At 42.1% G+C, this 16,185-nt stretch overlaps 1 protein-coding gene across 1 annotated transcript in view; it reads right to left on the bottom strand.

The window, feature by feature from the left end:
* Nrx-IV (neurexin-4) overlaps positions 1 to 16,185 on the bottom strand; it is a 43,420-nt gene that overhangs the window by 23,628 nt on the left and 3,607 nt on the right. Inside the window, exons 4-12 of the mRNA XM_028309634.1 lie at positions 14,727 to 14,868; positions 14,072 to 14,275; positions 13,355 to 13,521; positions 12,708 to 12,884; positions 10,787 to 10,948; positions 10,135 to 10,351; positions 7,073 to 7,217; positions 6,189 to 6,295; positions 3,988 to 4,113 (exon numbers count right to left, since the gene is read on the bottom strand). Coding sequence (XP_028165435.1) covers positions 3,988 to 4,113; positions 6,189 to 6,295; positions 7,073 to 7,217; positions 10,135 to 10,351; positions 10,787 to 10,948; positions 12,708 to 12,884; positions 13,355 to 13,521; positions 14,072 to 14,275; positions 14,727 to 14,868 — 1,447 coding nt within the window. The remainder of the gene's footprint in view (positions 1 to 3,987; positions 4,114 to 6,188; positions 6,296 to 7,072; positions 7,218 to 10,134; positions 10,352 to 10,786; positions 10,949 to 12,707; positions 12,885 to 13,354; positions 13,522 to 14,071; positions 14,276 to 14,726; positions 14,869 to 16,185) is intronic.

Here is a 16,185-nt window from a genome sequence, read left to right as displayed (position 1 = left end):
CCAACTAAAAATCAATGGTGTGCGCCTACTCTTAATCTGTGTTCATCTCGAAGGAAAATTAGATGTTTGGTTTGTTTACCGTCAGATTCAACACGGATCGATGTAAACAAATATCTTGCCGATATCTGTTTACAAATGAAGATTTTACGACTGCTATTTATGGCAGCAAGAAAAATGTTTGCGATCACTTCAACAGGAAGCATAATACAGTACACTATAAATCAAATTTATTTCAGTAAATCTGGATGAATATTTGATTTATTATAGCTCGAATAAAGAAAACTATTGTCTACCTTGGTCAACCAGTAACTCAATATAACAATTTTAACACAATGCAACTGGTTAACGTTGACCTACATAGGGTTCGAACAGCCGCTAATCTTCTTTTAATCCCTTCACTTCGGTCTACAACAACAAAGGGAAGGGGTGGGGTGCCGTTGCAACCCCACACATTTAGGCAGTAAATTGGAATGAACTTTGTAAAACAAATTACAAAAACCATATTCAGCTTCGCCGGCGGCTTTATGAATGAGATACAGGTCGTTCTCAAAGACAGAAATACGAAAAGTAAAAAGATTAGCCTAGCTCATATCTACAAAAACCGACTCCAAAAAACCTACCTACACTAAAACTTAGAAAAATAATTACTAATGACCTACTTATTTATTAGGACGAATTATTAATATTTATGTAGGTATACCATGATTAATACTTCTGGACATGACCACCCTTGAGGTATTACCTATACGCGGAAAAAAGATTTGTTCAAATCGGTTCATAATTGGCGGAGTTATCGCGTAACAAACATAGAAAAAAAAAACATACGGGTCGAATTGAGAACCTACTCCTTTTTTGAAGTCGGTTGAAAATACTTTGTAAGCATTTGGAAAGAAGTCTGACAATAGTGACTGGAGTTCCTTGCGCTGCTTCTTCTCAGCACCTGCCCTCTTTATTGACCCCAGTAGTAGGATCTAACTGGGACGTGTAAAAGTGCCTAATTCTAAGAAATAATTGACTTTTATTATAAAAAATATCATAAAGGTAGCGGGAAGGCGCTAAATGCAGGCCGCCACCAACCAGCCATTGTGGAAATCATTGGGGGAGGCCTATGTTCAGCAGTGGACGTCCTATGGCTGAAATGATGATGATAATTAAAAAAGCCAGTCATTTTGATATCTCCTTGGAATAATACAGACCTGTGTATATCCATCGGCGGTAGGTATAGCCCGCCAGCTCTCGCCATTGTCAGAATACTGGAGCATATACTCCGTGACGTATTCGTCGGTAGCGTAGCGCCCCCTGGTGACGATTCCGCGAAGCTCCATGCGTTTGCGCAGGTTTATGGTCAGGTGCTGGTAGTACGAGCTCTCTTGCGACGTCCAGCTTGAGGTCCCTTCACCGTTATTGTTAGTTAGTGCTGTACAGTTAGTCCGAATCTACTGGGTATTGAGTATTTGTGTCGTCGAGTCATTGTAAGAAATCGAGTTATTTTACCAGAATCAAATTAAATAGAATAAAGAAAGATACTCTGACTTTCAAATCCCATAATATAGAAATATTGTAAATATTCTTTAAGTGGAAACAAATAATTATTATCAGTAGGGATTCTTTTTAGCCTAAGTGTAAATTAAATACTTGAAAAATAACACAGGTTTTTAAACTTTATCCATCTGAGTATTTTCAGAAACACAGACACGAAGCTATGCACATGATACAATTAACTTGACGACACAAATATCGTAAGCTGCTTTGTATAAGTAGACTTGAACCACCTTGTGAATTAGTAGAGAAAACTTGTTATTGATCAAGTACCAAACATTATATTTTAGTAGTGATAGTATTTGAGAAAGGTATTTATTAGAGATGAAACGGATATCCGGTAACTATCCGGTAGGCCGGATATCCGGCCTAAAGGACATNAAGGAGACATATAAAGTGCCCTGAAGGGCTACCTTTTTTAGGGTTCCGTAGTCCTGACAAGGAACCCTTAGAGTTTTGCTATGTCTGTCTGTCCGAGGTTTTGCTTGGAAACTATTGGCACTAGAGAGCTGTAATTTTGTGGAGGTATGTATAGCCTGACCAGGAACATAAAAACCCTCGCCATGTTGCGGAAAATTAATGGTACTAATTTCTTTTAATGGCAACAGTAACTGAAAACTTCATATGTCACCTTGCATGTCAGTCTATTGCTGTCAAAGTGTAAACAAACTTTATTTTAAATGTGTGCAATTGATTTTCTGAATTAAATTGCTAAAATCTTTTTATAGTCGTAAAAGAAAAGTGGTTCACAATGTGTTAAAGTATTTGTCGAAGAGAAATACTAAGGGTTCGGACAATATTTTCATTAAATAATGTTTCCGACAAAGGTTGTCAAATTGACTGACATGTTTATCGTATAGTACAGTCAACTATGAAAATTAGCTGTGGTTTGTTTCAACTACCTATTTTAAAGTTTTTTGTCACTTTGTAAGTGTTGAATTTTATGGAATTGAGAAAGAAGTACCGAGTTTGAAGCGTTCATGAGCAGACATTGTAGTTGAATATTCAAGTTCAGAATGTTATTATTGATGAATAATAATAAAATCCTACTTGCTCGATTGATGGTTTCATTTAATTTATTTAAACCAGTTTACCTATAATGTAATATTTTTTTGTTAATTTATGAAAACATTAAATTAGCCTATAATCCTGAATCCTGATACATAAAATTAGCCTATTAATTTAATACAGGTACGACTGTACCCAGTGTTGCACTATCAAATGCAATTGACGCGCCTCTATGCCAGGGTTTTTATATTCCTGGTCAGGCTATTATATTAATCACGCTGATAAAACAGTTAGATAAAATTTTGAAAAAAAAAAAATTTACAGTAGCTAGTTGCTTTACATCTAGGTAAAGTAAATGTAAAGTGGGGGTGAATTTTTTTTATCTTCTACCTCATCGTGTGGGATATCGTTGGACAGGTCTTTTAAAATTGCTTAGGGGTTTCTAAGGCTATTTTTCCATTTAGAGATCTGTTTGCAAATTATTAAAGTTTAAAGTGCCAATTTTTTTTTCGAGTCCCCTCTAAAAACTAAACCGTTAGCTTGAAAAATCTGGGAAAATTCATAATAATAATTTATTTTATGAACTTTCAAGGAAAACTATAACGGTTAAGATACATCAGTTAGTTTAGGAGTAATAGTCATTTGACTCATGTATTATACTTAACTAATAAAAATTCCTTAGAAGAAAATACAAAAAGTTACTTTACTAATTAATTATAGTCTTTTAATTAAAGAAACTTTCAATAATAAATCAATCCATAATTCATTTATCTCGTTAAGTTCATTCATTCATTCATTTACATAACTATCGATAAAAATTTACGATCTTTTCCCAGCACTAAATGTCATTATTTGACAATTGTCAAACCTCTCCCCCCGCAAAAAGTGGTTGATCGTGTTTCCTTAGAAATCTTGTAGGTTTCGTGTCCAGTGGTTTATTCGTCCAAGCTTTAGTTTGATAGCGCTCGTCACGCTTGCCGCGTCGCATCGCTCTCGAAGCTGACTTAGGACACCGCGAGAGAAGTCTATATTAAACATTTTCCTTTACATATACTCGTATTGTTTAAGAGTCGATATTCTTCTCAGGATCCTGGAAGACAGGTCTTTAGGATATGCTGTATTACTGTCACTTGAGATTTAAGACGGCTGAGATTCAGTTAAATATGCAAAAAAAACTATAAGCACGTAAGTTACGACATTAAAAAAATCCATAGCTTCCTTTTCTGCTCAAGTCAACACTACCAAGTTATCTTCCTGTGAGTCTAGTTTAGACAAAGTGCAAATTATAATCGCAAACCAGTCGAAAAGTGGTCGAAAAGTCCCTTTTTTGTATGGAGTTTTGACGGATTCGATTTTCGATTCGATTAAAAAGTGCGTTTTGTCTTGGGGGGCTGTACATACCGTTACGTGATAGCGTTAAGAATAACTGCAGCTACTCACATAGGAACTCGCAGGTGACGGGGAAGGCGGGCAGCGGGCCGGAGCCGTCCACGTCGATGTGCAGGTCCACGGAGCGCGACACCGACATCACGTTCTTGTAGGCCTGGCACGACAGGGGGTGCACCGCTGGGGACCATAGGGGATTCATATTTACACACACAAGGCTAGGAGAATTTTCACACACATAAATAAAAAATAATAAAAAAAACAGTTAAGCACGAGTTGAGGGATCCATATCTCCTCACACATCTATAGTCCCAAAATACTGAAATGTCCTATGCATTATATTGACAGTGGGGCGCCACCGTCAATACCGGATCGCTAGTTCCGATTTTTGAACGATGGTAGCGCCCCCCTGTCATTGAGTTTGGTGGGACAGTTCAGCGTGGGTCATCTACCTATACAACCTCTTTGGCTAGCGTCGAAAGCGTGGGCGTCTGATGATGGTGATCCTCGCTTATTTCTTTGCATATTTTTTTACATGGTTTACAGAGTAGATATTATATAAAATGTACACAATATTGTCTTCAAATTCACCACGTGAGCATTGCAATTTACATGTACGTTCTTCCATACTTCCTAACTGAACATTTTAGTTTTTTGTAATAACCAAATTGTGTCGTACTCCCTTCCCGCATCGACCTTACTCCATTTCGATTTTATTGCGAATATCAATTACAACATCGATACATTATAAAGAGCTGTGGTTTTCTGAATAAAGAAAAATAATAATAATCGATTACGGATAACTCAAGAACGGCTGAACCGATTTAGCTGAAAATTGTCAGGGAGGTAGTTTAGAGTAGGGATGTTGCGAATATTCGCATCCGCATCCGCATATGCGGAACATTCGCATTGATTTTGACATTCGCATCCGCATCCGCATCCGCATAAATCGACGAGGATCTGATGCGGATGCGGATTTGTAGCAGGTCGCGACAAGAAAGAAAGGAGCAGTCCCGGCGAGTGGCGCGCGTCAACCGAATGTGTTGATTGACCAATAGGAAAGCAATGATTTTTGTTTTTGGACCTCAGTGAATCGGTGACGGTGGCGCGTCTTGCTATTGTTTTGTTGTAATTACTAGTGAGTAGTTGTGACAAGTGACAAGAACTGAAGCGTACGTTTGATTTTATTGTGGTTTTTGTTAAGAACTGAACTAACTGTATTGTTTAACGTAATACGTAATACCTTCATTCGTATTACGTACCTTAAGTAAAGTTTTATTTACTATTTGGATAAGTGAACTATGCCAACACCTACGCAAAGTGAAATTTGGACGTATTTCAAACCTGTGGACAACGACCGGGAGAAATCGCAATGTAAAATATGTAACAAAACATATTCGCGAAAGGGCCGAACAACATCGTCATTAATAAATCATTTGAAATCAATGCACGCTAAGGAGTTTGCTTTGTTTGAAAAAGCAAATAACGAAAAGCTACAGAAAATAAAAAATGATGCCGGTAAGTTATATTTTATGCAATATTTTTTTTGTTAAGTCGGGCGTTTATTATTGTCTGACATCATTTCTTTAATAAGGGCCGTTCCTACGAGTTGCGTAAAACTGAATTTTGAATCCAAAATCTTAGATTTGTCATATGTACTAAAATTTAGCTAAAAGTGTAGTTTAAGACAGTTTTTCAAATTTAATTATTAAGTTATATAATAATTACTAAAAGTAATTCATTCTCTACTTTATTATTAAATAAAAAATGATAAATAAGGCTGTGTTTCTTTCTCTACTAAGCCAACACTTAAGTTTTTTGTACAGATCCGCATCCGCATCCGCGGATGTGAGCCTCTTAAAATCCGCATCCGCATCCGCGGATGTGGAAAAAAGTGGATCCGCAACATCCCTAGTTTAGAGCCAGGAGAAGGACATAGGATACTTTTTATCCCGTTCGAAATAAAAAAAGTCTGCTTATTTATTGCCATTAAGGCGGAACAAAGTTTGCCGGGTCAGCTAGTAATTGATAAAGCCCGGTCCGTGAGCACGTAGAATTTTGTCCAATGACCCCTAGCTACCCATCCTTATCGTTCGCGCATAATTATATTGCTGTCGCGACTGTGCGACTGGCACCCGCAATGAGTGTGCGAGCGCGATAGCAACATAATTGCGCGCGAGCAATAAGGATGGGTAGCTTGGGGTCATTGGACAAAATTCTACGTCTCACGGACCAGACTGTAGTGTGAAACATACACGTGTGGCAGACGGCGCCCGCGTAGCCGGTGCCGTGGCAGTCGCACGTGAACTCCTCGGCCGTCTGCGTGCACTCGCCATTGTGCTCGCACGGGTTCGGGTTGCACCTGGAACACATCGAAATTTGTATTTGAACGTATGTTTGGTGATATCATTATAGCTTCAGACACTTAGGAAGACATTATGAAAGCAATTTTATCGATTCATCATCATCATCATCTCAGCCATAGGACGTCCACTGCTGAACATAGGCCTGCCCCAATGCTTTCCATGTTGTCCGATTGGTAGCGGCCTGCGTCCAGCGCCTTCCTGCTAACTTTATGATGTCGTCGGTCCACCTTATGGGTGAATTTTATCGATTACTTTAGCAATATTCAAAGTGATCTTCTTCTTATTTTGTTTATGGCCAGGTTTGGAATATTTACAGCTAAAAGTTTGACTTCCATTGCGATTGTGACCGGCTTAGGGTCAGATATATTCTGATCTTGTCGCTATGGCAGAGCCAAGTAGTCGCAGTTTGAACATTAGGGTGAAATCAAAAGGAATTTAGGGCCTTGGTAATGATGAGAAGCTTTCATTAGGCTTTCTGAAGTTCGCAGAGGTCTCATTTCTGTTGAGGAGACAGTTTACAGGTTGATGGAAGGTTTACGTCCTCTCCACTGTATTAAAGCCCGGTCAGTGAGCACGTAGAATTTTGGCCAATGACCCCAAGCTAACCCATTCTTATCGCTCGCGCGTAATTATGTTGCTGTCGGGCTCGTACACTCACTGCGGGCGCCCGTCGCACAGTCGCGACAGCAATATAATTACGCGCGAACGATAAAGATGGGTAGCTTGGGGTCATTGGACAAAATTCTACGTGCTCACAGACCAGACTATAGTACCTGTCGATCATCTGGCAGGCGTCGAAGACGACCTCGTTGGGGCAGCAGTACTCGTCCTTCTTCCAGTCGGTGGGCTGGCGGTAGTTGCCGTCCACCGCGATGCGCCGCATGCAGCCCACGAAGCCGCGCGGCGGAGCCTTGCCGCCTGGGCACATGGGGATTTTTGTTAAGATCTAATTATAATAAGGTATTTGATGTTTGAAGGTGTTAGTTAGAGGAGAGGGGCCGTTCAAGTATAACGTAAGCAGATTTATTACAATAATTTACTCCTCCATCCCCGTTGTCAGTAAAAGTAAGCAAAGCTCTTATTCCCCTCCACGGTGATGGTCAGCGGGCTGGGGTCGTGAAATCGGCCCGTCTGCATTAGGCCCCTCGCCCACGGCAACTTTTGTAGCAATGCAGTAGCGATTCTGTCGCGCATTCGCATCGATTCAGTCGTGATGCAAACGCGATAGATACTATCGCCCTTCTGTCGCGATGCACATGCGATTCAGTGACCCTCCCTCCGTTCTCTCCCCGATGTCGTCCGTCACGGTCGCGCGTTTGCATCGATACAGTCACGCTGCTGCAGCTGTAGCGCGTTAGTAGCGCGTTGGTATCACTTCTGTAGCGCGATGCAAACGCGCGTTAGTAGCGATGTTGTCGTTCGTTTACGAAACGCGCGACAGCATCACAAGCCACAAGAACAAGTTACCTGCGATATAGTAGGTGCCGCCAGTCAAAAAGCGCAGGCGCTTGGTGGTGCGCACAGGCCGCTTGTCCACAGCTAGCACAAGACTGTCAGGCCCCATAGTGAGCGGCCGTCGTTGAAGGTTAAGGTGATCTTAGTTGATCTGAGTCCATTGTCATGGCCTACAAGCCCCTGTAGAGCCACTAGGACAGGTTAAGTTACCTGCGATATAGTAGGTGCCTCCGGTAAGGAAGCGCAGACGCTTGGTGGTGCGCACGGGCCGCTTGTCCACAGCTAACACGAGACTGTCGGGCCCCATAGTAAGTGACAGCGCGCGCCAGCGGCCGTCGTTGAAGGTCAAGGTAATCTTAGTCACGGTAATATTATCATACAGTATTGTAACTTCATATAAACCGAAGAATCGCGAGCTTTCCTTCGAAATTCAAATCTCGGTATGCGCTCGACATGCAAAAGTCGGGGGTGTCGCGAATGTGCCACAGTAATAAACGGACGATGTGTTGTTTTTAAACAGTAAGCGCTCTTTTTTTTATAAATATAATTACAAGTACCTATTTATACAGGGTGTTAGGTAAATGGGTTTATAAGCCGACACTAACCCATGCTAACATATGCATATAAATGGTATGGTGAAGTCAGTGATATCATCATATTCACCACTTTATTTTTTTTTAATTTTCATACAATATAACATTTATAAAATCAGATTGGTATGAAAATTAAAATTTTTAAAATGATGATAGCAATTTTCTGACTTCACCATACCATTTATATGCACATGGGCTAGTGTCGGCTTATAAACCCATTTACCTAACACCCTGTATAATAATCAAGCATTTTGTACGTCTCAGTCGAGGCGCATACATTTTACGGTCGCAAAATAAGATTGGTTACTAAATCTTAACACAAATATATTTTTTTAATTAAATCTACTAATCACAAAACAACATGCATTTTTATCCTATTTCATTCACAAAGTATTTTGTTTGTCAACATAAAATAAAAATTTACAATCACAAAAAACATTTACAAAACTAGATAGAAATTCTAAGTAGGCAGTTGTAATGAAAATAGGGTCTGCAGGTGGGCAGCCCTATCGCATGTTGTCATTCCGTGACGTACCGCGCGGCTGTTGACATTTATTTCAAAAATATGGTCGAGTTGGAGTACTGTATAGATAGTATTACCGTGTCTTAGTTGAATCTGAGTCCAGTGTCATGGCCTATACAAGCCCCTGTAGAGCCACTAGGACAGGTTAAGTTACCTGCGATGTAGTAGGTGCCGCCAGTTAGGAAGCGCAGACGCTTGGTGGTGCGCACGGGCCGCTTGTCCAAAGCTAGCACCAGACTATCAGGCCCCATAGTGAGCGACAGCGCGCGCCAGCGGCCGTCGTTGAAGGTCAAGGTAATCTTAGTTGATCTGAGTCCAGTGTCATGGCCTATACAAGCCCCTGTAGAGCCACTAGGACAGGTTAAGTTTAAGTTACTTGCGATGTAGTAGGTGCCGCCAGTAAGGAACCGCAGACGCTTGGTGGTGCGCACGGGCCGCTTGTCCACAGCAAGCACCAGACTGTCGGGCCCATAGTGAGTGACAGCGCGCGCCAGCGGCCGTCGTTGAAGGTCAAGGTGATCTTAGTTGATCTGAGTCTATTGTGATGGCCTATAAGCCCTGGCAGTGTCTCAAGACAAAAGTCTTTCACCAGTGTGTGTTGCCAGTGATGGTATACGGATCTGAGACGTGGTTGCCTACTGTGGGCCTGATAAGAAGGCTCAAGGTCACCTAAAGGGCGATGGAGCATTCTATGCTCGCCTTGGAGTTTCCCTACGTGATCGAATCAGAAATAAGGAGATCCGCAGAAGAACCATAGTGACTGACATAGCCCGCAGAATGGCTAGAATCATGTGGCAGTGGGCGAGGCACAAAGCTCGTAGAGCTGATGGCCGCTGGGGCAGAAAAGTTCTCGAATGACGACCACGATCCGGAAGACGTATTGTGGGCAGGCCTCCCACTAGGTGGGCCGACGATCTGTGTGGTGCCTGGATACGGGCTGCGCAAGGCCGGTCTTTGTGGAAATCCTTGGGGAAGGCCTTTGTCCAGCAGTGGACGTCTTTCGGCTGAAACGATGTACGACTAAGATAAGCCCTCGAGTCTCGAGGGCAAGTTACCTGCGATGTAGTAGGTGCCGCCAGTCAAGAAGCGCAGACGCTTGGTGGTGCGCACGGGCCGCTTGTCCACAGCTAGCACAAGACTGTCAGGCCCCATAGTGAGCGACAGCGCGCGCCAGCGGCCGTCGTTGAAGATCAAGGTGATTTTAGTTGATCTAAGTCCATTGTCATGGCCTATAAGCCCCATTGGAGCCACTAAAGCAAGTTACCTGCGATGTAGTAGGTGCCGCCAGTCAGGAAGCGCAGACGCTTGGTGGTGCGCACGGGCCGCTTGTCCACAGCTAGCACAAGACTGTCAGGGCCCATAGTGAGCGACAGCGCGCGCCAGCGGCCGTCGTTGAAGGTATCGGCGTAGTTGTCAAGCTTCACGCGTGGCGCGCCTGGCGTGTCAAGTTCCACTTTGATCTTGCCTTCTTCCAGGAACACCTGGAAAATAGAAAGTTGAATAGCGGAATGTGTTTGAGCCTTACAATGAAGGCTACTCTAAGAAGCGCAACATAATTGAAGAACGACTCGCGGTTACCAAAGTCATTGGTCTATTGCCAACTTCACCAGCCGAGCTAGGATGCGCGCCTTATTTTTGTTCTTTTTTTTAGAAGTCAGAATGTATGGGCTTATCGCGTAAAATCGATAGAATGACGCGATAAACGGTTGTCGCAACGCGTATCCTAGGCCTACAGGATGACGAGAACGAAATGACGGCAAATAACGATGCTTGCCTCAACTATGGCCACGTGACCGCCGATCGCCGTCATCGCTTCAGGCGAATCGAGTACTACGCGAGTGCTTCAATCCCGAGACTATGACGAAACACACCTTATGCAGTTGTAATAGACTATATTTTACAACAGTATATCTAACCTTGACGTGGCCCTCGGTCTTGAACTTGTGGTAGATGAGCAGGCCGTGGTTTTCGTAGGTGCGGAACTCCAGCGAGATATTGAGCGTGTTGGCGCCGGAATACCCACGTAGTTTCGCGTACGAGCCTTCCTTCAGGAACGTTACGGGTACTATTATTGGCTCCTGGAAACAAATCAAATCAAAAGCAAAATAATTTATTGTGCATAAATTTGGGTACATTACAAATGAATAACAGTCAAATTCAAGTTCTTCATAATGGTCTACTATATGGGTATTGAAATGCAATGACAAGATCCAAAAAGTCTGGCGGCATAGTTGCGGGGGGACAGTTCGTTCGCGGCTTTAAACTGGAATGCGAATATCGATTCACAGTAACGTTTGCCGCGATGTGTACCACCAATATAATTTAAATTAACTACATCGAAATCTCGTGATATTGAAGAGAATTTTGAGCAAATTGACAGTCGCCAGACTAGGTGGTTCAAGTTCTAAACTGTAAAAGTTCATAATCTTGGATTAACGTGTGTTATGCCCGTTTTAAGCATTCTTTGTTTAGTTTGAAAACTAACATATAGCATTGAGAATAAAATAGAATATAAATATTTCTTTGAATGGGGTGTACAGAATATCGAAAATAACAAAATATGATCACCAATTCAGCCATTATTATTAACAATAATACCATGCAAAGTAAAATATTCTTCTTGTTTCTTTTTTCAGCTGGAAGACTGGACAAAGGGCTCTACAGATTCTACCACCACATCAACCGATCCTTCCCTGCATCCAGATGTAATGTAATCCAGGTAAAATACGAGGATATTGAATTATAACTATTACGCCCATATTCACAATAAGATCTCACAGTGCGCGTGAACGCACAGGGTGACACACGAACCAATCACAGCTTTATTCAACACTGTGCATTCGATTTGCTGCTTCACTTAAGCAAGCATCGTTGGTGAATACGGGCGTATACGTATAGGTTGGTTTTAGTGTCACGCGGACTGTTAGTGCGGATCGCTCCGTACAGCCGATCAGTATGAACTGCTATAGTCTGGTCTGCGAGCACGTAGAATTTTGTCCAATGACCCCAAGCTACCCATCCTTATCGCTCGCGCGTAATTATGTCGCTGTCGCGCTCGCACACTCACTGCGGGCGCCCGTCGCACAGTCGCGACAGCAATATAATTACGCGCGAGCGATAAGGGTGGATAGTTTGGGGTCATTGGACAAAATTCTACGTGCTCACAGACCGGGCTTTAGGGAGCGAGCGGTTCCTCCGGACCGCATTACTCTAAAACGCTCCCTAGAAGTTCATACAGATCGGCCGTGCGAAGCGGGTCCGCACCGGACGGTCCGCGTGACACCACAGAATAATAATAAGTACTACGTACAGAAGTTTTACTTCGCGAAGGTATTTAAAAAATGTATGCTCAATGTCATTAACAATATGGTGTAATTTAGCCTGTCTCAAGAGTCAAGCACCATTTTGTTGACAAACGTCAGTGATCGGCACTGCGCCGAAGCTATAGGGCTGACTTCGGTAAAATAATGTGACGTGAGGTGCCAAACTGCGGAAAATGGCGGAGGAAATACATGATGTAGCAAGAATTATCATGAATAATATTAACTACTTATTTACCTCTCAGTGTCTTCAGGCAACTTAAAAAAGTACATTCTGAGTTTTTATTATTATTTAGGCAGTTAAATACTGCACAGTATTTAGTACACCATTTTATTTTAGTTTCTTCCATCATACACAAGAATACGCGTGCGTGAGTCAATGTTCGCTCGTATGTGAGGCCTTGTCGAATAGTATCCTGTAGGTGGGCATCGTGCGTGTTTTGTTTTCGATGTAAACTCGCAGAGATGAACAGGCCTGGTGACACTAAAACCAGCCATAGCGTATACGTGTACTGACCGGGCAGGCGTAGAGCGTGTTGACCTTCTGGTACTTGAAGGGCTCGCCGGCCTCGAGCCCGCCCTTGACCTGCTGGATGACGTTGGTGGCGTTGAGGTACAAGTTCTCGATGCAGCCCGTGAAGTTCTGGGTCACCACTAAGCCGTCTTGGAAGTTGGGCACGCCGCCGATGTAGAACTAAACGAAAAAAAAAAAGATCATTTATTCACCGAGACAAGGTAATACAACAAGGTAGATGTTAAAATAGTTACAGCTCAGCTTATCTCACCAGCAAAGCTAGTGTGGAAACAAAAAATATTTTCAATATATAAATATAAATTAATAGCTCGAGCGAGTTGTAGAGAGCATCATTTTACCGAAGGTTCTCTCAAAAGCTCATAATAATATATCTTACAACATATTTGACAGTTAAACGTTTATAATTACAAGAATCACCAAAATCACCAATTTGTTTCTACAAGTTATCAATCTGACAAGATTCCTAATATCTTTCTATTTGCTAAATGTGCCTGCTATTTGCGAAGTGATAAAATCTTATCATTGATTTTAGTCGACAAACGTATGGGCTTATCGCGTAAAATCGATAAACTAGATAGCGCGATAAAAGTTCATCACGGCGCACATACTAGGCCTACTGGGACACTTACCGCGCGATTCAAATTAAGCCTCGAGAACTCGCCCTTAATGCGGTCCTGCACGACCACTCGGTCGACAGAGAACAGGACTTCCCTCCTGTTGCGGGAGATCACCACGTCGTGCCAGATGTTGTCGTCGAGGAGGCTGCCCACCGCCATTGAAGTGGGGGTGCCGGAACCTGGAGGAAGAAAATTAAATCAATATCCATTTAGGACTTTACATTGGTTGGTAGGGGAGACCGAAGTGGGTTGTAACAGAAGACAATAAATTGTGACATTGTAAATTTTTTGGAACTTATCAACTACTAACGAGCTCGTAACAGTACGCGTATTTAAGTTCAAGTCTCGAGCTAACAAATGCGCTGTTGCGATAGTTATAGTTTTTCAAAAATAGACAATATCAAGTCTTTTCTGTTACAACTCACCTGGCCGTGTCCCCTGTAGCCGACAGCACATTCATCAAAATATTTTGTTGTATCTATAAAACGTAATATGCCAAAATATATAGCTTAATTAGAGCACTTTCACATTAGGGCGTTAGAAGCGCAACAGCAGCGCGGCAGCAGCGTTTTTATAATGTGAAGGCATGCATCCGCTGTCACATAGTATGAAATTCTCGGCAGCGCGTCTATTGCGATTTGCATTCCTTGAAGTCATTGCAGAAACGCCTCCTGTCCATATTTATAAAACTTTCTGGAAAAAAAAAAGGGTACAGAGTACTTTACTGACCTAAGTCTATATTCAGCACCAGCCTATTATCTCTCAGTTGCAACGCAATATAGTCGCCCTGCGTGCCTCTAGAGTAAAGCAAGGCCCCTGACGCGGTACTGGTCTTGAATCGGAACCGCACCACCTCTCGTGACGCTGAGATAGGGTCCCGGAGGAGGTCGACTTTGATGAGCGATGTGCCGTTGAAGTAGAGGGTATCGGCGACTGGAAAATAAAACGTAATTTGTACTACATTTTTGCCCCACAGGGTATAGGAATTCCGAAAGTTACAATGCTATCGGAATATCCCTTTGACTGGACCCATCTGATAACTATAGACCAAAACATTTAAGAGACTAAAATAGTAAGACACGGGTCTGCAGCCGTGGTCACAAGCACACTGGCGGTTCGCGGCGTCGTCATCGTAGCCGAAACGTCAAGCCGTGAGTACATAATGTAACTCATTAATAAACGTCGCGTTAAGACCCGTGTCTTACTATTTTAATTGAAATGGAACGCGAAAGTTTAAAATCTTACATTTAAAAGACATTGGACAGCAGAGCCTGTTAACTATAGATACCAGTTTATTTGATAAGATTAAGTGAACAGAGCTTTCATTGACCACGCGCTAAAAACACTAAGCAAATGTAAGCTGTATTGTTAACGAAATACGTACCATAATCGCATCCATAGACCTCCACCCTCATCGAAATCTTGTCGCGCCATCGCATGGGGTTGACGCGTAAGTACTGCGCTATGATCGGCACTTCGAACTCGTTCTTGTGTTCTGTGTTGCCGTCCTGATTGCCTTCGAACATCTGTGGACATGGTCCAAGTAAATGAGAATTAGGTACTTTGCTAATATTATAAGGCCCTCAAAACAGTGGCATCTTTGTAATTTATGATATTTTGCAATTTGGATCATCTATCCTTCAGATTGATTATGATTCATGACATAAAGACTGTCTCATTGCATTGCATTAGCAGAGGTAATAAAAGAAGCTTTGAACTTTCAGTAAACAAATCTTATTCAACATTATCTGTTGTTGAGGTAGAGTAGGCGCACACCGTTGATTTTTCGTCGGCCGATAGTTTAGTCGGGCAGTTGATCAGTATGGGCATGTATGGGAGTGCGCACACTACGCCGATTCGATTTGGCCGATTCTTCATACAAATTAAAATCGGGCACAACTATCGGCCAACTAAAAATCAACGGTGTGCGCCTACTCTTAATCTGTGATCATCTCGAAGGAAAATTAGATGTTTGGTCTGTTTACCGTCAGATTCAACACGGATCGATGTAAACAAATATCTTGCCGATATCTGTTTACAAATGAAGATTTTACGACTGCTATTTATGGCAGCAAGAAAAATGTTTGCGATCACTTCAACAGGAAGCATAATACAGTTTATACAGTACACTATAAATCAAATTTATTCTAGTGAATCTGGATGAATATTTGATTTATTATACTTCGAAAAAGCAACTATTTTCAATCTTGGTCAACCAGTAACTCAGTATAACAATTTTAACACAATGCAACTGGTTAACGTTGACCTACTTAAGGGTCGAATAGCCGCTAATCTCCTTTTAATCCCTTCACTTCGGTCTACAACAACAAAAGGGGAAGGGGTGGGGTGCATTTGCAACCCCACACATTTAGACAGTAAATTGGAATGGACTTGGTAAAACAAATTACAAAACCATATTCAGCTTCGTCGGCGGCTTTATGAATGAGATACAGGGTGTTAGCCAAAGACAGTCAAATACAAAAAGTGAGAAAGATTAGCCTAACTCACATTACAAAACACTTTTGTAAGCATTTGAAAAGGAGTCTGACAATAGTGACCGAGTTCCTTGCGCTGCTTCTTCTCAGCACCTGCCCTCTTTATTGACCCCAGTAGTAGGGTCTAACTGGGACGTGTAAAAGTGCCTAATTCCAAGAAATAATTGACTTTTATAATAAAAAATGTCATAAAGGTAGCAGGAAGGCGCTGGATGCAGGGCGCCACCAACCAGCCATTGTGGAAATCATTGGGGGAGGCCTATGTTCAGCAGTGGACGTCCTATGGCTGAAATGATGATGATGATTAAAAAAGCCAGTCATTTTGATATCTCCTTGGAATAATACAGA

The sequence above is a fragment of the Ostrinia furnacalis genome, unplaced genomic scaffold (genome assembly GCF_004193835.3).
Source record: "Ostrinia furnacalis isolate ACB-3 unplaced genomic scaffold, ASM419383v2 OfSCF2804, whole genome shotgun sequence".
Lineage (NCBI taxonomy): Eukaryota > Metazoa > Arthropoda > Insecta > Lepidoptera > Crambidae > Ostrinia > Ostrinia furnacalis.
Note: the sequence above shows the minus strand (reverse complement) of the source record. Positions and strands in the feature narration are given on the sequence as shown.